Raw genomic sequence first — 22,218 nt, forward strand, 5'->3', positions numbered from 1 at the left:
CGGTCCAGGAATATCCCACATGCAGCGGAGCGGCTGGGCGCGTGAGCCATGGCCGCTGAGGCTGTGCGTCCGGAGCCTGTGCTCTGCAATGGTAGAGGCCACAAGAGTGAGAGGCCCGCGTACCTCAAAAAAAAAAAAAAAAAAAAAAGAAATGCTGTAAAGTGTACAATTCAGTCATTTTGGGTGTATTACATTATTAATTTTTTAAAAATTGTGGTAAAAATGTATAACATACAATCCACCATTTTAACCAGTTTTAAGTGAACAATTCAGTGGCATTAAGTACATTCACAGTGTCATGCAACCATCACCACTACCTACTTCTTTTTCATCACCTTTTGTATCTGGGTTCGTTCACTTACATAATATTTTCGAGGTTCATCCAAATTGTGGCATGTATCAGTGCTTCATCCTTTTTTATGGGTGAATATTATTCCATTGTATTGATTTACCACATTTTATTTATCCATTCATCACCTGATGGATGGATTTGGTTGTTTCACATTTGGCTATTGTGAATAATGTTGCCATGATGATTGGCATACAAATATCTGTTTGAGTCTCTGCTTTCAATTCTTTGGGTATATGCCTAAGAGTGGAATTGCTGGGTCCTATGATAATTCGACGTTTAGCTTTTTGAGGGGAGGCTGTCCATTTCTTAAGGGCTGGACTCAGAAATTGGCCCAGCATTCACTTCTATCATATTCTATTTTTTAAAAAATAAATTTATTTATTTATTTATTTTTGGCTACATTGGGTCCTTGTTGCTGCGCGTGGGCTTCCTCTAGTTGTGGCGAGCGGGGGATACTCTTCATTGTGGTGCCAGCTTCTCATTGTGGTGGCTTCTCTTGTCATGGAGCACAGGCTCTAGGTGCACGGGCTTCAGTAGTTGTGGCATGTGGGCTCAGCAGTTGTGGCTCATGGGCTCTAGAGCGCAGCCTCAGTAGTTGTGGTGCACGGGCTTAGTTGTTCCACGGCATGTGGGATCTTCCTGGACCAGGGCTCGTGCCCGTGTCCCCTGCATAGGCAGGCGGATTCTTAACCACTGCGCCACCAGGGAAGTCCCTCCATATTTTTTGAATGATATATTTAAAAAAAATATTTAGTTATTTGGCTGTGCCGGGTTTTAGTTGAAGCATGAGGGATGTTTACGTGTGGCATGTGATGTCTTAGTTGCAGCATGTGGGATCTAGTTCCCTGACCAGGGGTCGAACCCAGGCCCTCTGCATTGGGAGTATGGAGTCTTAACCACTGGACCTCCAGGGAAGTCCCTTGAATGATATTTTGACCTCTGATGAATTGCTACCCTTTTCTGAGTCTCAGAGTCATATTGTAAAAGGGGAGGAAATATCTATCTCTGAGGTTCATAGGGTATGTACCTCACTGGACAAGGTCAGAGCACATAGTAGGAGCTTAATGTACCACCAGCAGTATAACCTCCTGAGGAAGCACGTGGGCCTGGATTTGAATCCTAGCTTCACTACTTCTAAGATATAAGACTTTGTTCAGGCCACTAATATCGATACTTAACTTTGCTGGACCTCAGACTCTTTAGCTGTGAAATGGGAATATTAAAGAATCTATCTACTTTTGCAAGGGTTAGAGAAATAATCCATATAAAACCCATTTAAATTCCATGAGAGGGCAGCTATTTTTAATTGTTATTTAAAAATTAAAAAAAAATGTTTTTACTATTCTACCCCTAGCACAGAGACTGATGGTTGACAAGCACGTTCTAGGGATTGAACCAGGGCCCTCGGTAGTGAGAGCGCAGAGTCCTAACCCTGGACTGCCAGGGAATTCCCAAACAAGTTCCTAATAAGTATTTGTTGAATGAATAATAAAAAGGTATCTTGCCTAGGGAAAACACATATTAGCTATTATTAGCTATTACTAACCTACAAGATTCCCCACCTGCTTCATATTATGATTTAATTTCTTACCACCCTCTCACTCTGCTCCAGCCACCCTGCCCTCTCCACAGCTCCTTAATTACGTTAGCATGTCCCAGCATCAGGGCCTTTGCAGCTGCTGTTCTGTCCAGGAATGCTACATTTCCCAGTTATCTACCCAGCTTGTTTCTACGGTTCCTTCAGATCTCTGCTCAACAATCACCTGTCACCCTGTAGTCCCATATCCTGTTTTAATTTTCTCCAAAACATTTATTGAGGGCCTGATTTATATATTTTTTCCTTTGGGAACGTAAGTTTTTCCTCAAGGGAACGTAAGTTCCATGAGGGCAGGATTTTATCTATTTTACTCACCACCCTATTTCACAACATCCCCGTTACCGGGATTTCGGCAGACGCTCCATTTTACTTGCTGAATTGAAGGCCTCATAAACAACCACTTGGGTATCCTTGTGGGGCCAGAAGCCGCGCGGATTTTTGGCCAGGATTGGCAGGAGACTCCATCACGTGACTGGCTGATGCCCGCCCACCTCGGAGGCTAAGGAGGTCCACGTGGTTCCAGGGTCCAGTGGCAGGCGGGGCTTGGAGAAGGTAGTGCGCAGGCGCGATCCCTGGCGCAGGCGCAGATGCGGCCTGGGCGCGCGGCCCGTGGCGGTTGGCGGCTTGTGGGGCCGGCGGGCGGTTGCCGTGAGCAGGACCAGAGCTCCGGCGCTGAGAGCCGGCGCCATGGTGGAGAAGGAGGAGGCAGGCGGCGGTATCAGCGAGGAGGAGGCGGCTCAGTATGACCGGCAGATCCGTCTCTGGGGATTGGAGGCCCAGAAACGGTAAGGGCCGGTGCGGCTTGTGGGACTGAGGGTTTGGAGGGTGGTCTGGCCTGAGGCGTTGGGGAGCCGGAGGGTTTAATTTGAAGAGAGGAGGCGGGAATCGTGTACCCGGCCGTGGTCGCCTTCCTGAGAGGACTGGAGGGGTTGATTTGGGATGTTTCCTCGGAAGGTATGGGAAGCGGGGACGTCCTAGGTGGTGGGAGGGCTGTTCCGAGGAATTGGCGACCTCTAGAAGGGGAGCTGGGGGAGTTCTGAGCGATCCGGAGGATGCAGACTCAGGAACTCGACGCCCGAAGGGAGCGATGGTGGCGTTTGGATCGGGGTTGGGGACTTAGGGAATAGGAGGGGCCAGGAATGCATGGAAACAATGAAAGTGGCGGGGGGGCATAGTTCATTCATTCATAGGTAGTGGAAACCTGTTCTCTGCTGGTTGCTGGGGAGACTGGCGAGCCCAGTAGATGAGAGCTTGCATTCATTTTTGTGGCCTTTAAGGAGTGGGCCAGTCTGAAAGAGTGAGGGTTTTTTCCGAGGGGTTTTGGAGCAAGTAATTTCAAGTGAGGTTCCTGAGAGGCTCGGAGAGTCTGGGGGTGCTGGAGGTACCCGAAGAGATTGCTTGTGTCTAGATCTGGGGGTGTGTCCCGAGAGGACAGGATTGGGGATACCTTGGGTATGGGGGAGTAATTATCGGAGGGGATGAGGTCTTTGAAAGAGGTGGTCGATATGATCAGATATTTATTGAGCACCTGCCACCGGCGCTGAGCGGGTATTAATGAACTAGGCAGACTCCTTGCCCACATGGAGCTTACGTTCCGGTGGGGGAGGCAATGCACATAAAAAATAATAAAATATTAGGCAATGCAAGTGCTAGGGAGAAAAATAAAGCAGGGAAAGAGGATCAATAACGGATGGTGGGGTGGGAGAGCTATTTTGATAGGGTGGCCAGGGGAGGCCTCTGAAGAGGTAACATTGAGCCTCGGACCTGTATGAAAGGAAAGAGCCCTGTGGCCATCTGGGAGGGTCTTCCTAGCATAGGGGACAAGTGTAAAATCCTAGAGGCCAGAGCATGCTTGGCAAATGAGAGCAACAGGGTGGCTGGAACCAAATGAGGGGTACCTTTTTTTTGCTTTTTTAAATTAATTAATTGATTGATTTTGGGCTGCGTTGGGTCTTCGTTGCTGCGCGCGGGCTTTTGTCTAGTTGCGGCGAGTGGGGGCTACTGTTCATTGCGGTGCGCGGGATTCTTATTGCGGTGGCCTTCTCTTGTTGCGGAGCACAGGCTCTAGGCATGTAGGCTTCAGTAGTTGTGGCACGTGGGCTCAGTAGTCGTGGCTCGCGGGCTCTAGAGCGCAGGCTCAGTAGTTGTGGCGCACGGGCTTAGTAGCCCCACGGCATGTGGGATCTTCCCGGACCAGGGCTCAAACCGTGTCCCCTGCATTGGCAGGTGGATTCTTAACCACTGTGCCACCAGGGAAGTCCCAGGAGGTAGCTTTTGAACTCTAAGTGTGCTGGGAAACCTGTTGGAGAGTTTTGAGCAGAGGAGTAACACGATCTGAATTGTGTTTGAAAAGGATCGCTCTTGCTGCATGGAGAACAGGTGGAAGTGGGCAGAAGTGGAAATAAGGATTCCGCTTAGGGGGCTACTGCGGTAATCCCCTTGAGATGCAAGTAATGGTGGCTTGGAACTCTAGGGAAGGGATCAGATGTAGATTCTGGATATAATTTGAAGGTAGAGGGGACAGGCTTTGCTGAAGGATTAAATGTGTGGAGTGGGAGAGGCAGAACTCAAGGTTTTTGGCCGAAGCAGTTGGAAAGACGGAAGTGCCTTCATTGACTGAGGTGGGGGAAGAGTCAGCAGTTCTATTTTGGACTTAACGTTTTAGCTGTTTACTACACATCTAAGTAGAAATAAATATGTGAGTGGTTGAGTTCAGTGATGAGGTCTGAGTGATGGGGGGTGGTTATGTGATGTGCCTGAGTACAGAGGGCAGAATTAATTGATCCAAGGGTTGGGGAGGCAGGCGGTTCAAGAGGTTTGAGGGGCGGGAGCTTCTACAGCTTTTTGGTGAGAGAGCGTGTGTGGTGGGTGGGGTGAGGTGGGGGTTACTTCAGGCTCATTTTAGGTGTGTGGAGCCTTCTGTGACTGGGGAGGAGGGCGCATTACGAGGCATTAGCAAGCACTGGTCTGAGGGTTGAAGGCACCTGAAATAGAAGATTGGGGATTAAATGATGAGAATGGGGCTGAAGACACAGTGTCAAATGAGTTTAGGAACTGCCGTTTGAAGGAGTGTTAGGGGTTCCTGAAGGGTTGAGAAGGGGATCCTAAGTGTACTAGAAGGGTTGATTCCAGGCGTTGGGGGCAGTAGGTGGTTTTGTTTGAGGCGGGGTAAAGTTGGTGAGGATTAAACTGGAATTAGTGAGAGATCTGTCGGAGGGGTAGGAATGAATGATTTATCTGAGGAGCATTAAAGAATGGATGGAGGGCTCCTGAGGGAGAGGTGACCTAAGGGGCAAATCAGAGTCGGGGTATGGAATTCTTGGGAGATGGGAGCTATTCTGAGGAAGTGAAGATGTCTGGAACTCAGCGGAGAACCTGAAAAGGATTGGCTGAGGGTCCTGGGAGGGTAGGAAGGGGTTACCCTATAATTTGGAATCTATAGATTTGTATACAGTCTTACAGAGTTGATTAAAGTGCTCTCTTGTCCCTTTTTCAGCTGAGTCTCATAGCAGCTCTTTGGAGAAGGAAAGGCAGTGATTTCCTCCTCTGTACAGAAAGGAAGGAGGCTCCGCAAAGCAAATTGACTTGTCTCTAAGGGAACTCCAGGTGGGATAGGAGAACTTTGGGGACTGGGGATCCTTGTGAAATAGAAAGCAGCCTGCGAATGGACAGACTGCATTCTGGCTACAGTTTTGCCTCTGACTCTATAATGTTGGACCAAGGTTGTCAGAGAATTGGAAGGGAGACAAATAATAATAAAAAGGGTCTTCAAGGGAACTCATACAGTCTGGAGGTTAAAAACTGGTGTGTGGGCTTCCCTGGTGGCGCAGTGGTTGAGAATCTGCCTGCTAATGCAGGGGACATGGGTTCGAGCCCTGGTCTGGGAAGATCCCACATGCCGCGGAGCAACGAGGCCCGTGAGCCACAACTACTGAGCCTGCACGTCTGGAGCCTGTGCTCCGCAACAAGAGAGGCTGCGACAGTGAGAGGCCTGCGCACCGCGATGAAGAGTGGCCCCCGCTTGCCACAACTAGAGAAAGCCCTTGCACAGAAACGAAGACCCAACACAGCCAAAAATAAAAATAAATAAATTAAAAGAAGGCTCAAAATTAAAAAAAACCAAAAAAATGGTGTGTATCTCTCATACAGTGTTTTAATTTTTTTGAAATTAGTTGCTAGCATTTAAAAATCTAGAGAATTGGCCAAATTTGGGGCAGTTTGAGCATCAGAAGGAATAAAATCGACTTCACTTAGAAATATTTAATAATGTGTCTTCTGATGTAGTGAAATAAGAACCTCAGTGCATCATCTTCTATGTTTTCCTGCCAGATATCATGTTTTCACAGAACAGAGGAACAAATTAAAGGACACCATTGAGGTAATGATGAGATGTCCAGAATGTGGAACGTTTTACAAGACGACTGCCCTGGTTCTCTTCCAGAAGTCAATGTCATGGAAAAAACAAGAGAAGGGACTGTTCTAGATTAAGAGAGTAAAGAGTGGAGCCAAATGCAAGGTGTAACCCTGACTGGATCCTGGTTCAAAAAGAAAACTTCCCTAAAATACATCTTTTAGGCAATAGGGGAAATTTGAGTATTCAGTCCTGTTAGATGATATTTGGGAATTATTTTCTAGATGTGATAATAGTGTGGTTAGGAAGGAGAATGTCATATTTTTGGAGTTGCATGCTAAAGGTGTGAAGTGCTGTGATGTCGGCATATGGGTAAAGCCAGTAGAGCAGAACGTTAACTCTTCTTGCTGTTTTTCTGTATGTTTGAAATTTTTTATAATGAGAAGTTGGGAAGATGTGTCTATGTCTTCCTCCCAACCAACCCCACCCTCCCCACATATGGAGATTTCACAGTTTCTGATTTCTGTCTTTTGAAAAATAGTAAGGTCAGACATATCCACATTGGTTGGAGCTAAGCAGTGGGCGCCTCTCTTATTCGGCTGCACCGCGAGGATGTGGGATCTTAGTTCCCCAACCAGGGATCGAACCTGCGTCACCTGCATTGGAAGCGCAGAGTCTTAACCACTTGACCGCCAGGGAAGTCCCGAGGCTCTTTTACACAGAGCCTGGGCTCTCTACTTGGCCGTTGTCTCCAGCAGCTCTGCTTCACTCATTGATAGAATTGCCTGGCCCCTGTAAGCACGTGAGTTTGCATCTCTTGCTGTGGCGCTGAGCCCATTTTGTGGATGAGGTTCAGGGAAGGGAGCCACCTCTCCCAGAGTCACACACCAAGTACATAGAAGAAGGAGGACTTGACTCTAAGCCACTAACTTCAGGTTCACTGCTATTTCCACAGTAGTTCATTAGCCACAATGGGAGGCTCATTCTTTCAATCAGATGAACATAAAGGAGAGTGTTGAAGCTGGCAGCCCTGTATGTTCTCAGACTGTGCTTCAGTTTTTGCACCGACTTTCACAACAAAGGCATGTCTAATTTTTCTCCTTCCACTCAGCGGTCATTTGTCCCCTATCTAAGAGTGAGGAAGGAGGGTGACTGAGAAGGGAGAAGTAGAGGATAAGCTCCATGAGGGCAAGCACTTTATAAATGTCCAGTAATTAAGATGTGGGTTTTGATTGGTCTCTATTAAATTCCCAGTGCCTGCAAGTATGTAGGCATTCAGATATTTGTTGAGTGGATGAAATGATTGTACACTGCAAAGACCTAGGAAGTCCAGAAGCCTGGGTTCAATTCCCAGCTCTGCTAACTAGCTCTCTGACCCTGGGTGAGTCACAACAGTTTCTTGGCCTTAGGTTCCACATCTGCAAAAAAGGAGGGGTGAGTGTGACTAAATCTTTAAGGACTCAACTTAAGTTTTTTTTTTTTTTTTAAGATGTTGGGGGTAGGAGTTTAGTAATTTATTTATTTATTTTTGCTGTGTTGGGTCTTCGTTTCTGTGCGAGGGCTTTCTCTAGTTGTGGTGAGCGGGGGCCACTCTTCATCGCGGTGCGTGAGCCTCACTATCGCGGCCTCTCTTGTTGCAGAGCACAAGCTCCAGACGCGCAGGCTCAGTAGTTGTGGCTCACGGGCCTAGTTGCTCCGCGGCATGTGGGATCCTCCCAGACCAGGGCTCGAACCCGTGTTCCCTGTATTAACAGGCAGATTCTCAACCACTGTGCCAGCAGGGAAGCCCTCAACTGAAGTTTTGACTTTACAGGAAAGGGGCTCCAAAAACTTCCCTGTTTTCAAGCACTCATTACCCTACACTGCTGCTGTTCAGACAGCGCTTCAGTTGGTTCCATAGGCACCTACTTGCCATGAAAGTGACTGAGTGTGTACTGGAGGCCAATCCTGGTTGTTTCATATAAGGATCAATTTTTTAGTGGTTAATAGTTGAGTTTGAATCTCAGCTCCAGAACTTCATAGTTATCTAACCTTGGATACATTTCTTAACTTCTCTGTGCTTCAGTTTTCTCACTTATCAAATGGGAATGACAGAATCTACATCATAAGATTATTGAGAAAGAAATGAGATTATGCATGAATAGAGTCTACGCACAGAAAGCATTCAGTAAGTTATAGCTACCATTATTTGACAAGTATAAATCACCAGCCACAAAATAAGGGAAACTAAATAGGAAATAGGTTGAGATAAGTGAGATAAAGCAGGCGTCAGTGGGATGAGGGGAAACTCCAAAAGGACAAGAAAGACTGTAGGAGGAGCAGATTTGCCCAGGCAGATCGAGGTGAGGAACAGTCTTAAGGTCTGTCTTGGATTCTGTCAGGACATTTAAGTAAGTATAATGAATGGGCAGTTGGATGGGGCAGGATTGTAGATTTAAGTGAAAAGGACTGTACTGTTAGTTAAGCGGAGAGTATTTTTAGAAGGAGAAAATGGTCAGATCTTCCAAGTGGCCCCATCATTTTCCTGGTCACAGTGACCAGAAACCTAGGAACCTCTGTCCTTTCTGTCCACATCCAGTCTATAGGGAATTCCTCTAGGCTCTGTTTCAAGCTCTGTCTCATCCTCCCTTCTTAGTCCAAGCTACCCGCATCATCTCAGGTCACCTCAACGGTTCCTCCCTGGTCTCCCCTGTTCCACGTGTGACTCTTTATAATCCATCCTCCACACAGCAGCCAAACTGATTTAAATTTAAAAAACAGATCACAGCAGTCCTGCTTAAAGCCTTCCAGTGATTTCCTGTATACTCAGTTCTTTAAAAATCCGTTGCCTTTCCTGCCCTGCTTTGTCCGACCTTGCCTGCATCTCCCTGGCTCACTCCATTCAGGCTGCTTGTATCTTTATGTTCCTCAGATATGCTAAAGCTCTCTCTGGCCTCGGGGACATTGTGCTCGCCCTACTTGAAATCATCTTATACAAGATTTTTGCATGACTCACTCTCACGCATTAGACTCTCAATAAATGTGGTTTGAATATGAATTTGGTCGTCTTCAGAATTTTTAATCATGAGTGGAATTCATTGTCTTGACTTACCTTGCAGTATGTATTGTGAATTCAGATTGTGGTGTAAAGACTGGTTCCTTCCTTCCCAGAAATTGAAAAGGTATTCCCATGGCAGCAGAAGTAGAGAGGAGAGTAAATCAGCAAGTATTTATTTAGAACCTACTATATGCAAGGCAGCATGGGGGAGACATTGAGAGAGGGAAAAAAAAAAAAATCACAGATCCTGGTTAGAATTGAATTTGGGATCCCAGCTCTGGGCACCCGTTAGCTGTGAGAGCTTGGACACCTTTTCTGAACCTCAGTTTTTTCGTTTCTCAAGGCAGACGTGGATCCTTTCCTATGGAAACGTGATGGCCTACTTGGGGGCCTGTGGAGCCACTTGGCCTTTTAGGGAGAGAAATTGTATGCAACATTTAGGATGTGTGCTTTTTTTCTGAGAGAAAAACAGTGAAGAACCATAATCAAGGTTTCAGTGAGGCACTGTATGTATTGTACCTAGCTCAGTGCCTGGAACTTAGTGAGTCCTCTGTGGTTGGTAATTACTGTCACTGTTTTTTGTTTTTTTTTAATTTATTTTATTTTTGGCTGCATTGGGTCTTCATTGCTGCACGCAGACTTTCTCTAGTTGCGGGGAGCGGGGGCTACTCTTCGTTGCGGTGCGCGGGCTTCTCATTGCGGTGGCTTCTCTTGTTGTGGAGCACGGGCTCTAGGAGTGTGGGCTTCAGTAGTTGTGGCACACGGGCTCAGTAGTTGTGGCTCGTGGGCTCTAGAGCGCAGGCTCAGTAGTTGTGGCGCACGGGCTTAGTTGCTCCGTGGCGTGGGGGATCTTCCAAGACCAGGGCTCGAACCTGCGTCCCCTGCATTGGCAGGCGGATTCTTAACCACTGCGCCACCAGGGAAGTCCCTACTGTCACTGTTGTTACCAATAGACTCTACACCCAGTATGTCAGTGTAATTTTATATTTATTTGTGATCCTGAGAAACATATCACTTTAAGAGCATAGACTCTGGAGCAGTATCGCCTGAGTTGCTATCTGCTTTGCTGTTTGGTAGCTGTGTGGTCTTCAGCAAGGTCCCTAAGAACTGTGAGCCTCAGTGTTAGTTTCCTATTGGCAGCTGTAGCAGTTACCACAAATTTCGTGGCTTATGACAGCACAAATTCTGGAGTTCAGAAGTCTGGAATGTTTCCCTGGGCTAAAGGAGAATCAGGGTGTTGGGAGGGTTGTACTCCCTGTGGAGGCTCTAGGGAAGAATTTGTTTGCTTGATTTTCCTAGTGCCTAGAAGCCACCTGCATTCCTTGTCTTGTGGCCCCTTTCTTCATCTCCAAAGCATCTTCAAGTCTCTTCTGTGAGCAAGTCCTCTGCTTGTCATCGCATCTCCTCCTCTAACTCTGACCCTTCCGCCTCCCTCGCATAAGGGCCTTTGTGATTGCTTGGACCCACCTGGAAAATCCAGGATAATACCCCCATCTCAAAACCCTTCATTTGATCACATCAGCAAAACTCCTTTTGTGGCGTAATGTAATTTATTCACAGACCCCAGGGATGAGGAGCATAGGCGTGGTGGGGGGGGGCATTATTTTGTCTACCACACTCAGCTTCCTTTATCTGTAAAATTAAGACTAATAGTACTATCTGCCTTGCAGAGTTAGTACATGTAAGTTGCTTAGAACAGTGCTTGGGCATTCAGTAGGTGTATCCTAAGCGTTGACTGGTGTTATTTTATTCTGTTTAATGGTTGCCTAGTTTTCCATAGTAGGTGTGCACCATGGCAGTGTGGCCTCAGAGCGCACCATCTCAATCACTCTACCCTATTGTTGCCCTTCTCTACTAGCTGGTTATATTAGCCACTTTCTAGCTGTGTAACCAGCTGTGTAAGCTAGTTAACTTCTTTTGTGCCTGTTTTCTCAGCTGCAAAATAGGGATAACAAGGTACCAGCTTGTAAGATTGTCGTGAGGGTTAAATGACATAATACACGTAAAGAGTTTAGAACAGTGGTTGGCACGTAGTGAGTGTTAGCTGTTGTTTTTTTTTTTGTTTGTTTTTTAATCTATTTATTTTTAAAATTTATTTTGTTTTATTTATTTTTGGCTGTGTTGGGTCTTCGTCACTGTGCACTGTCTTTCTCTAGTTGTGGCGAGCGGGGGCTACTCTTTGTTGTGGTGTGCAGGCTTCTCATTGCAGTGACTTCTCTTGGTGCGGAGCACAGGCTCTCGGCGTGCAGGCTTCAGTAGTTGCAGCACACGGGCTCAGTAGTTGTGGCACACAGGCTTAGGTGCTGCGTGGCATGTGAGATCTTCCTGGACCAGGGATTGAACCCGTGTCCCCTGCATTGGCAGGCAGATTCTTAACCACTGTGCCACCAGGGAAGTCCCGTTAGCTGTTATTTTGTTTTGTTTTTTTTTGCGGTACTTGGGCCTCTCACTGTTGTGGCCTCTCCCATTGCGGAGCACAAGCTCCGGACGCGCAGGCTCAGCGGCCATGGCTCACTGGCCCAGCCGCTCCACGGCATGTGGGATCCTCCCGGAGCAGGGCACGAACCCGTGTCCCCTGCATCAGCAGGCGGACTCTCAACCACTGTGCCACCAGGGAAGCCCTAGCTGTTGTTTTGATCATCTTTTTTTTTTTTTTTTTTAACATCTTTATTGGAGTATAATTGCTTTACAAAAAATATGGAACGCTTCACAAATTTGCGTGTCATCCATGCGCAGGGGCCATGCTAATCTTCTCTGTATCATTCCAATTTTAGTATGTGTGCTGCTGAAGAGAGCACTAGCTGTTGTTTTATTACGTACCAGCTTTATGTAGTTCTGCCGATGGACATTTGGGTTTCTTTTGGTGTATTTTTTTTTAAATAAATTAATTTTATTTATTTGTTTTTGGCTGCATTGGGTCTTCATTGCTGTGTGTGGGCTTTCTCTAGTTGGAGCGAGCGGGGGCTACTCTTCGTTGCAGCGTGGGCTGCTCATCACAGTGACTTCTCTTGTTGCAGAGCACAAGGCGTGCAGGCTCAGTAGTTGCAGCTCGCGGGCTCTAGAGCGCAGGCTCAGTAGTTATGGCGCCCGGGCTTAGTGACTCCGCGGCACGTTGGATCTTCCCAGACCAGGTCTCAAACCCGTGTCCCCTGCATTGGCAGGCGGATTCTTAACCACTGCACCACCAGGGAAGTCCTGGTGTAAGTCCTGGTGTATCTATTAATTCAATAGTAATTGGAGTAACAGTGTGATAAGTCCCAAGCACAGTCATAGATGCTAGAGATACCATGGTTTCTGGAGCTTACTTACATTGTAATGGAGGAACGAGGAATGAACACATAAACAAGTAGCAAAATTCTAGATAGAAAAGACGTAGACCTATTTTGGATTAGGTGGCCAGTGTGGACTTTTTTAAGGAGGGGCAGTTGAGCTGAGACCTAAAGAATGGGTTATGTGAAGAGTTAGGGGAAGAAGCAGAGAGAACAGCTAATGCTAGAGTCCTACGGTGGGAGCAAATGTGGCATTTTCTGGGATCAAGGAAGGCCAGCCTGGCTGTAGGCAAGTTACCAGGGTAGAGAGTAGGATGAGACAGGCAGGAGTGGTATGCAGGGCTGTTGGTAAGGAGCTTGCATGGGAACCATTGAAAGGTCTGAGCAGGAGAGTGGCGTGGTCAGGTTTAGAAGGTCTCTACCTGAGGTGGGGACAGTGGATTGTTGGGGGCAGGAATGTAAGCAGGGAGGCCAGGTGTCAGGCTCTTGTGGGTTTTTTTTTTTTCTTTTTTTAAGGGAACGCTATTTATTTATTTAACTTTTTGGCTGTGTTGGGTCTTCGTTTCTGTGCAAGGGCTTTCTCTAGTTGTGGCGAGCGGGGGCCACTCTTCATTGCGGTGCGCAGGCCTCTCACTATTCGGCCTCTCTTGTTGAGGAGCACAGGCTCCAGACGCGCAGGCTCAGTAGTTGTGGCTCACGGGCCCAGTTGCTCCGCAGCATGTGGGATCTTCCCAGACCAGGGCTCGAACCCGTGTCCCCTGCATTGGCAGGCAGATTCTCAACCACTGCGCCACCAGGGAAGCCCACTCTTGTGGTTTTTATAGGTGAGAAATGGTGACTCAGAGTAGGGCTGTGTGGCTGTGAAAATGGAGGGAAGTGGTGGACGACGCTGCTGTGAATAGCATTGTACATGATTTTTGTGCCCACGTGAGTATTTCTGCAGGATTGATTCCAAGAAGGGAATTGCTGCATTAGAGCCTGAGTAATGATAGCTAACATTCATTCAATGCTGACTATGTGCCAGGTACTATTTTAAGTGCTTTTTATGTAATTGAGCCATAAATAAGCAGTAATCTCAGGGCCCCTAGAATGGTTAAGGATTAAAAACATAAACATGATATTCAGTGTTGTTGGCAGTTGAATTAAAAAACTTCCCAAGGGACTTCCCTGGTGGTCCAGTGGTTAAGCCTCCAAGCTTCCACTGCAGAGGGCATGGGTTCGATACCTGGTTGGGGAACTAAGATCTTGCATGCTACAAGGCATGGCCACAAAGACAAAACAAAACAAACAAACAAAACCCCAAAACCCTCCCGAGCAGTCAGAGTCTATGGAGCTCTCTAGGATGGAGGGATTCTAGAGAGGCCACGGGCTGCATGTGATTTATGTCAGAGGCATTTTTGTGGAGCAGTTACTGGAAGAGTTTAGAGGGTACTCGCCTGAGTGCTGTGATAAGGACTTTTTGAGGAAATGGCATTCGAGTTGGGTTTGAGGTCTGGAGGAAAGGCTTGACTAGGCAGAGAGAGGAAGACAGGGTGTGTTTCAGGTGTGTGGAATGTTGTGATTTAAAGTCTGCAGGTGGGGGACTTCCCTGGTGGTGCAGGGGTTAAGAATCCGCCTGCCAATGCAGGGGACATGGGTTCGAGCCCAGGTCCAGGAAGATCCCACATGCCGCGGAGCAACTAAGCCCGTGCGCCACAACTACTGAGCCTGCACTCTAGAGCCCATGAGCCACAACTACTGAGCCCATGCACCACAACTACTGAGCCTGTGCACCACAACTACTGAAGCCTAGAGCCCGTGCTCTGCAACAACAGAAGCCACCACAATGAGAAGCCCACGCACCGCAATGAAGAGTAGCCCCCGATCGCTGCAACTAGAGAAAGCCTGTGCACAGCAGCGAAGACCCAACGCAGCTAAAAATGAATGAATGAATGAATGAATAGCTTCTCTTGTTCCTGCACTGATTTTTATTTATTTATTTATTTATTTTTGGCTGTGTTGGGTCTTCGTTTCTGTGCGAGGGCTTTCTCTAGTTGTGGCGAGCGGGGGCCACTCTTCATCGCGGTGCACGGGCCTCTCACTATTGCGGCCTCTCTTGTTGCGGAGCACAGGCTCCAGAGCGCAGGCTCAGTAGTTGTGGCTCACGGGCCCAGTTGCTCCGCGGCATGTGGGATCTTCCCAGACCAGGGCTCAAACCCATGTCCCCTGCATTGGCAGGCGGATTCTCAACCACTGCGCCACCAGGGAAGCCCTCTGTACTGATCTTGATGCTAGCAGATTTGGGATTTCCTTCAGTGATATGACCAAAGGGTAAAATGGGGGGGGGGGAGGAGGGAGAGAACATTGACATAGGCATATGTCTGGGGCTCAGCTTCTCCATTATTGCTTTTTTCTACACGGCCCTTCCACTGCCAACCATAGCCTAGGTGACAGGAGCCTTTCAAGTGACAATTCCACTTCACCAGAATAATTGGGCAGAGGGCTTACAGCATACAAGCAAGGTAAATAACAGAGATGCTAGCAATGAGCAGGTCTCTTATCACAGATTGATAGCATTACACCAGCAGAGGGGAGGAGGAAGGAAGCCACGCAGCCTTCCAGAGTCGCTCCAATCCCTTGAGAATCAGCACATATAATAAATATGCAATGTTTCCAAAGAGAACATCGTGCACATACCAAACCTTTGACATTAGAAAGGCTGAGCAGCCGTGCATTTAGCTGTACCTTCCAGGTCTCTGCTCTCACTGTTAGCCTGCGAGCCCTCCCTTCACCTGGTCCTAACACTGCTGCGCCTGGAACTCCAGGTTCCACAGTCCCTCTCAGTCTGAGTGACAGTCTTTTCCCGTTTGGCTGCTGTATCTACCTCAAGGATACAGCTAGACCGGCCCCACTCACTTCTGGGAAATCTGTACCCTCAGACGTTACCGATGGCCCCCTCATCTCCAAACCCACTAACTTCTCCTCGGGCACTGTTTTCCTTGCTGCTCCTTCAGCAACGAGCATGGCCCATCACTAACGCCCTCCGGGTGTGAAGACTTGGGCTTGACTTCTGGCTCTGCCACTTCCTAACTGGGTGACCCAGGCAAACTGCACGACCTCTCTGACCTTCAGTCTATTCATCTGTAAAATGGAGATACCAATTCTGACTTCATGATTTAATCTCCTCGACGACCTGGTCAAACATGTATGCAAAACCACCTGGCATCCTCCCCATCATAGAACAGGTGCTCCATAAAAGTTATTTGAACATCTCTTCAATCCCTACTGCCTTAATTACAAAAGGGCTCAGTGATGGGTTTGATTCTGATGTTCAAAAAATCTGACAGAGGAAAAAAAACCCATTAAGCTGGCATTTAAACCCATTCAGTCTTGGCTCCCTCCCATTTTCGCTGCCTTACCTTCCACTACTACCAGATCATCTCTGTTATTTACCTTGCTTGTATGCCCTAAGCCCTCTGCCCAATTATTCTGGTGAAGTAGAATTGTCACTTGAAAGGCTCCTGTCACCTAGGCTATGGTTGGCAGTGGAAGGGCCGTGTAGAAAAAAGCAATAATGGAGAAGCTGAGCCCCAGACATATGCCTATGTCAATGTTCTCTCCCTCCCCCCTACCCCCCGCCATTTTACCCTTTGGTCATATCACTGAAGGAAATCCCAAATCTGCCAGCATCAAGAATCAGAGAAGCCCACACACCTCAACGAAGAGTAGCCCCTGCTCACTGCAACTAGAGAAAGCCCGCGCACAGCAACGAAGACCCAACGCAGCCAAAAATTAAAAAAAAAAAAAAAGAATCAGTGCAGGACTCGATTTTATCAGCCATCATTCCCATTAAAGACTTCTAGCCTGATGACATGCAAGTGTCCATAATTATTAGAACCATTTTTGGAAAAGAGTTTCTGCATGTTCTCCTTAGTAGTGGTACTTGATGAGAATGGACTCATTTCATAAATTAGGAGCAAACTCATTGGTCAGCAGAACTTGAATTTAGGTGAGACCGTTCTTAGTTCTTACTAATGCTTTTCAGTGTGAATAATCATACATTTGCTGCAAAAATATTAATGAGTTTGATTACAGGGTGCTGCCTAAGATCCTGATGGGGTTTTTCATGATATATGATGCAAACTCTTTGTTTCCTTTTTTTGGCCTACTGGGCGGCTTGTGGGATCTTAGTTCCCCAACCAGGGATTGAATCCAGGCCCTCAGCAGTGAAAGCACGGAGTCCTAACCACTGAACCCCAAGGAAATTCCCTTTATTTCCTTTTTCAAATATGAAAAATTCTGATTCTGAAACACTTCTGGTTCAAGGGATTTCGAATAAGGTATTGTGGACCTATACTGCCTTCTGCTGACCTCAGAGTTAAGTCCAGACTTCTCTGACTACCTTTTTTTTTTTAAATTTATTTATTTTTGGCTGCATCGGGTCTTCCTTGCTGTGTGTGGGCTTTCTCTAGTTGCTGTGCGTGGGCTGGTCTTCATTGCAGTGTACGGGCTTTTCATTGCGGTGGCTTCTCTTGTTGCAGAGCGTGGGCTCTAGGTGCGCGGGCTTCAGTAGTTGTGGCACGTGGGCTCTGGAGTGCAGGCTCAGTAGTTATGATGCACGGGCTTAGTTGCTCCGCAGCATGTGGGATCTTCTCGGACCAGGGCTTGAACCCGTGTCCCCTGCATTGGCAGGCGGATACCCAACCACTGCGCCACCAGGGAAGCCCTACCATTTTTTTTTTTAAGCCTCATCTTCTGTCACTCTACAGGCTCAGAATGAGCTAAACACTTCCCAGATGGGCCCTCTTTCATGCCACCTTGTGTGTTATAGCTTAAATAGTACCCCTTCTCCCCTTCTCTTCTGCTGTCACACTAGTTCAAGCCATCATCCTCTCTCACCTTAACTGTGACACTCTTCCCCTTCCAACTGTAACCGCCCCCAATGGCTTTCCATCATGTTTAGAATAAAATCCAGAATCCTGACAGTGCCTGTAAGAGCCTTCATGATGTGGCCCCTGACTCTGTCTACAGCCTCATCTACCATTCTTACCTTTTTTAAAGATTTTTTTGATGTGGACCATTTTAAAAGTCTTTATTGAATTTGTTATATTATCGCTTCTGTTTTATGTTTTGGTGTTTTGACGGGGAGGCATGTGGGATCTTAGTTCCCTGACCAGGGATCAAACCCCGCACCCCCTGCATTGGAAGGTGAAGTCTTAACCCCTGGACCACGAGGGAAGTCCCCCATTCTTCCCTTTGCTCACTCTTCCCTTTGCTCTTCAGCTGCTCTATCTGCCTTCCTGCTCCTGGAATATGCCAAGCACTCCTCTGCTTCAGGGCTTTTGCACTTGCTTTTTTCTCTACCTGGAATGTTCTTCTCCCAAGTATCTGTATATATGTCCTTCATTTTTTGCTCAGCACCTCTGTGGAAAGGCCTTCACGATCAGTCTGACTAAACTCACATCCTCCATCATTCCTGATCCATACCATGCTTGATTTTCTTCACTTTTTGAGATATTATATATCTCTATTTGTTTGTCTGTCTCTACAAAATACAAGCTCTGAGGGCAGGAATTGTGTCTGTTTATTCACTGCTGTATTTCCGCACCTTGGAGGGGGGCCTGGCATAGTAGATGCTCAATAAATATTTGTTGAATGAATTGTTCTCAGCAGGATAGATTGGAGCCTGTCTCTTTTTCAAGATTTGAGGCCTGGATGCTTAAGTGCAGTTAATGAAATCCAAGATCATTTCCCTATTTTTGTCTTGTTTTGTTCTTCAATAACTCGGAGAGCTTCCACTGTCCTCTTTCATCCTGTTGACAATATCTGCCTTGTAGGCTGCGGGCCTCCCGGGTGCTTCTTGTTGGCATGAAGGGACTCGGGGCTGAAATCGCCAAGAATCTCATCCTGGCCGGAGTGAAAGGACTGACCATGCTGGATCACGAGCAGGTGAGATGCCGCCTTATCACTCTCCTTCGCCATCTTCCCTCTTTGGTATAAACACGTGGAGATTTCGTGCCTTCCTACTTGCCCCTTCTGGGCTGTGAAAGAGGAGGGCTGGCGTCAGTGGCACCGTAGCCCTTGGAGACTGACAGCGCCAGCACCGGGTTTGAATTCAGCTCCACCATATCCTACGGGGTGATGACCTTTCCCATCTGTAAAGTGGAGTTAGCATCTCCCTTGGAGGGTGATTGTGAGGAGTAGAGGAGTGCTCTTCCAATTTGTACCTTTAAATCACCTGAATCACTCATTTAAAATACAGAATTGCCTTGGGGCTTTGTTTTGGTGTAGCTTTCACCCCTAATGATTCTACTTTACAAAGCCTGAGGTAAGGCTCAGGAATATATACATTTAAAAGGTATCTCAGAAGAAAAACAGAGGTGTCTCAGGAAATCTCGATGGAGATGCTTCACAGGCATTACCTTGGGAAATGTTGGATCAGAGAGAATGTATATGGACCACTTAATGTAGTGCCTGCATGTAATAAGCATCCAGTAGTTAATTATATGATAAAATATTATTTAATTGATAATAGAACCATAGTGCCCAACCCCTATGTAGCTTTCTCTGACCTATCTTTTCTCCAAAGTGAAAATAACTGCTGCTTTGTCTACATTCTCATGCCTCAATGACATTTTGGTTTTCTTTTATAGAAAATTTCAAATATATACAGAAGTAGAATAATATTTGACACCTCACCTACTTGGCTTCTACAGATACCAATGTTTTGTTGATCTTTTTATTTATCTTTTCCCCTGTATTTTTTGGGACAGTTTTTTAAAGCAAATTCCAGAAATCATGTATTTTTTCAGTTAAAATATTTCAAAAATTGTGTTGTCACATATTATTTGTGTCTTTTTTTCCTTTTAGGCAATGAACAGGGGTCCTGTCTCATGCTAAGTAACTAGCACACACAGTGTGAGGTATAGGCTCTGTAGACAAAAGTAAATGTTAATGAAATTTTTAAAAGCTCTCCTGTTTGGAGTTTCAGGAGAAAATAATATCTAGAATTTTTGTTGTCTTAATTCTCCTGCAATACGAAGAGACACATAGGTTGGCTCACTTAATATCACAGTCACAAATTGATTTTTGACTTGAATTCAAAACTTTCTAAGGAAAGAAAATCCCTGCAAGCAAGCTGCCAGATAATTAACTGAACCCTCCCAGCTTTGACACCCCCCCCCCCCCCCGCCCACCAGCCACAGTGCCCCCTAGTGGCAGGAACACCCCATCCAGGGGAAGAATTTGTTTGCTTGGGTAGAGAGGGTAAGAGTGGAGACCCAAGGAAGGATGGTTCCAAAACCTGGAGGCTGTTGGTGTAGAAAAACGAAACCACAATGGGATGGTAGTTTCCTCGTTTGGTTGGGAAATCTGAGAATGGGGATGGAGAACACCGAGGCCATGTGATGTGGTTCTCTCACTGCCTCGGCACTGGCACGAATGCCACCCAGAGTTGGAGTCAACCGTTGCCTCTTCAGTTTAAAGACTGATAGTGCCTTCTACTTGCCTTCCGCTGTAAGGCCTGACTCCTCTGACTGGTTTTCAAAGCCTGACATGGTGGTTCTCAATCCCATCTGTGCTTTAGAATATTTGGGGAGTTATTTAAAAATAAAAGTTCTCCAGGTGAGTCTGTAAGTCAGGGAGGGTTGAGAACCACTGGCTTCGTATAACCTGGTCCCAGTCAACTTACCCAGCCTGACTCCCATCTCATAAATTTCATAGTTCGTGAACACTCTCTGGTGGTTCTGCCTTTTGTAGTTTGCTTGTTCTTTTGTCCCTGACTAGGAACGTCCCAGGAAGATGGTGCTGCATTTTGCAGAAGCTTTGGAATCATGAAGGCTTGGGCTCAAATCATCCCTTCTAAAGCTGGGAAAGGGAATTAACCTCACAGAGACTTAGCTTGTTCATCTGTAAATTGAAGATGTTAATTCCTGCCCCTTAGAGTTTTTCATTTCGTTTGTGTCAGCAAGCATCCAGGAGCACCTGCTGCCTACCCTGAAGTAGACTAGGTACTGGCGATAGAAAAATGCGCAAGATTCGCTTCCCATCCTCACGCCTCCCCGGGAATCAGAGCGCGCCACCCGACTCAGGTTGTGGCTTGCGGACGCGAGAGAGACTTCCTGGAGTGCTGAGCTGAGTCTTAAAAAACAAGCAGAGGTTTTTCAGGGTTTGAAGAGCTGTGTTTTAGGCAGGGGACATTAGCACAAGACAGCATGGTAGAAATCGAATATAACAGTTTGGTGTTTTTAGAGTGTGAAGCCCGTGGTGCTGCGGGGGCTGCAGATTGCAGGTGAGGTCCAAGTCATGAAGGGCCAGCTGGTAAGCTCTGCTGTAAACTTACTTAATTCTCTAGGTGGTGAGGAGTCATTGAAGAGTTTCAGATGGGCGAGGATTGACTTCAGCTTTGGGCTTTCTGTAGATCACTAATACCGTGTAGACTGTGGTTGGCACAAGATATGGGGCAGAAGACTACTTAGAAGGCTGCTTTAATAGTTTAAGTGAGAGATGAAAAGGGTCTGTGGAATGACACTGGGGATAGAGATGGTGAGAATCACGGAGAGGTGAGAGATGCTTCGGTGGTATAGTCAGTAGGATTCTATATGGGAAAGCAAGGAGGAAGTACAACAGCTGACACTTACTGTAAGTGCTGGACGCTGTTCTAGGAGCTGTAGTTGTAGTATCTCACTTAGGCCTCAAAACAACTCTGAGATGTAGGGATTATCATTCCTGCTTTACACATAAGAAAACGGAGGAAAAGGAAGTGAAGTATTGGCCCGCCCAAGGTCACAGCAGTTAGTGGTACTACCAGGTCCCAGGCGGTCTGACTCCTGGCAGAGGCCATGCGCTTAGCCACGTCACCTGGTGGCTGCTATCAAGGAAGTGTAGAGGATAGGAAGACCAGGTTTCTGGCTCTGGTGACTGGATGCGTCAGAGATGTCTCTGTTAACAGAGACAACAAACACAGGAATTGGATTATGATGGCCCATGGGATCTCCAGGAGGAACTTCCTGGTGGGCAGTTTAATATAAGACTCAGATGGATCAGGAAGCAATCTGTACCAGTAAGAGCAATTTGAGAAATAACAGCAGATTTTGGTAGAAACTATAAGGCATGGAGTTGGTTTATGGAGCTATATAGAGTGAAAAGATGAATGATTCCGAGGTGGAATCCTGAGAACAGCTGCACCTAAGAGGGCCCATATAGAAACTGGAATGTCCAGCGAGGGAGAAGGAGAGCCAGGAGCTGTGAGGCCAAGGAGTGGGGCACAGGTAGTACTGACTCCCCTGGTGGAGTGATTAGCAGTGCATCGCTTTTAGTAACGTCCTCATTTTACATGTGATTCCCTCATACTCACTCAAGGTCACACATTTAGGTGGTTGAGCCAGGATTCAAATCACGGCTGTGAATCCAACCTGAATTATCCCAGAGCATGGCTTTTAACCACTATGGTGTACGATCTCGCTGTGTGTGGTGAGATCCCTGGGATGGGATGGGATGGGATGGGTCAAGCGTGTACTGTTAGAGGGCTGGCCTTGAACGGGAGGAGGACCAGCTCATTTGCTTGGAGGAAAGATAGTAAGGGAGAGTGTATACTGTGGATAGTTGGCAGGAGAGGAGGATTACTTCTGTTGA

General features: G+C 46.9%; 1 protein-coding gene and 1 non-coding gene across 5 annotated transcripts in view; one reads left to right on the forward strand and one right to left on the reverse strand.

The window, feature by feature from the left end:
- Window positions 1-2,535: 2,535 nt before the first annotated feature.
- Window positions 2,536-22,218, forward strand: part of SAE1 (SUMO1 activating enzyme subunit 1) — a 74,268-nt gene continuing 54,585 nt past the window's right edge. For 2 of the 4 annotated variants that reach the window (XM_027079969.1, XM_027079968.1), the window contains exons 1-2: window positions 2,536-2,734; window positions 18,423-18,534. In XM_027079969.1, coding sequence (XP_026935770.1) covers window positions 2,637-2,734; window positions 18,423-18,534 — 210 coding nt within the window. In that variant the 5' untranslated portion in view covers window positions 2,536-2,636. Of the gene's footprint in view, window positions 2,735-6,303; window positions 6,328-18,422; window positions 18,535-22,218 lie in introns of those variants that run through there. The other 2 variants (XM_027079971.1, XM_027079970.1) reach the window with 2 other exon arrangements.
- LOC113606281 (U6 spliceosomal RNA) lies at window positions 12,029-12,135 on the reverse strand. The gene has a single exon (XR_003427471.1). It is a non-coding gene; the product is annotated as a U6 spliceosomal RNA (small nuclear RNA).

Source organism: Aethalodelphis obliquidens, unplaced genomic scaffold (genome assembly GCF_003676395.1).
Source record: "Aethalodelphis obliquidens isolate GAN/ISIS:26980383/991018 unplaced genomic scaffold, ASM367639v1 scaffold43, whole genome shotgun sequence".
NCBI lineage: Eukaryota > Metazoa > Chordata > Mammalia > Artiodactyla > Delphinidae > Aethalodelphis > Aethalodelphis obliquidens.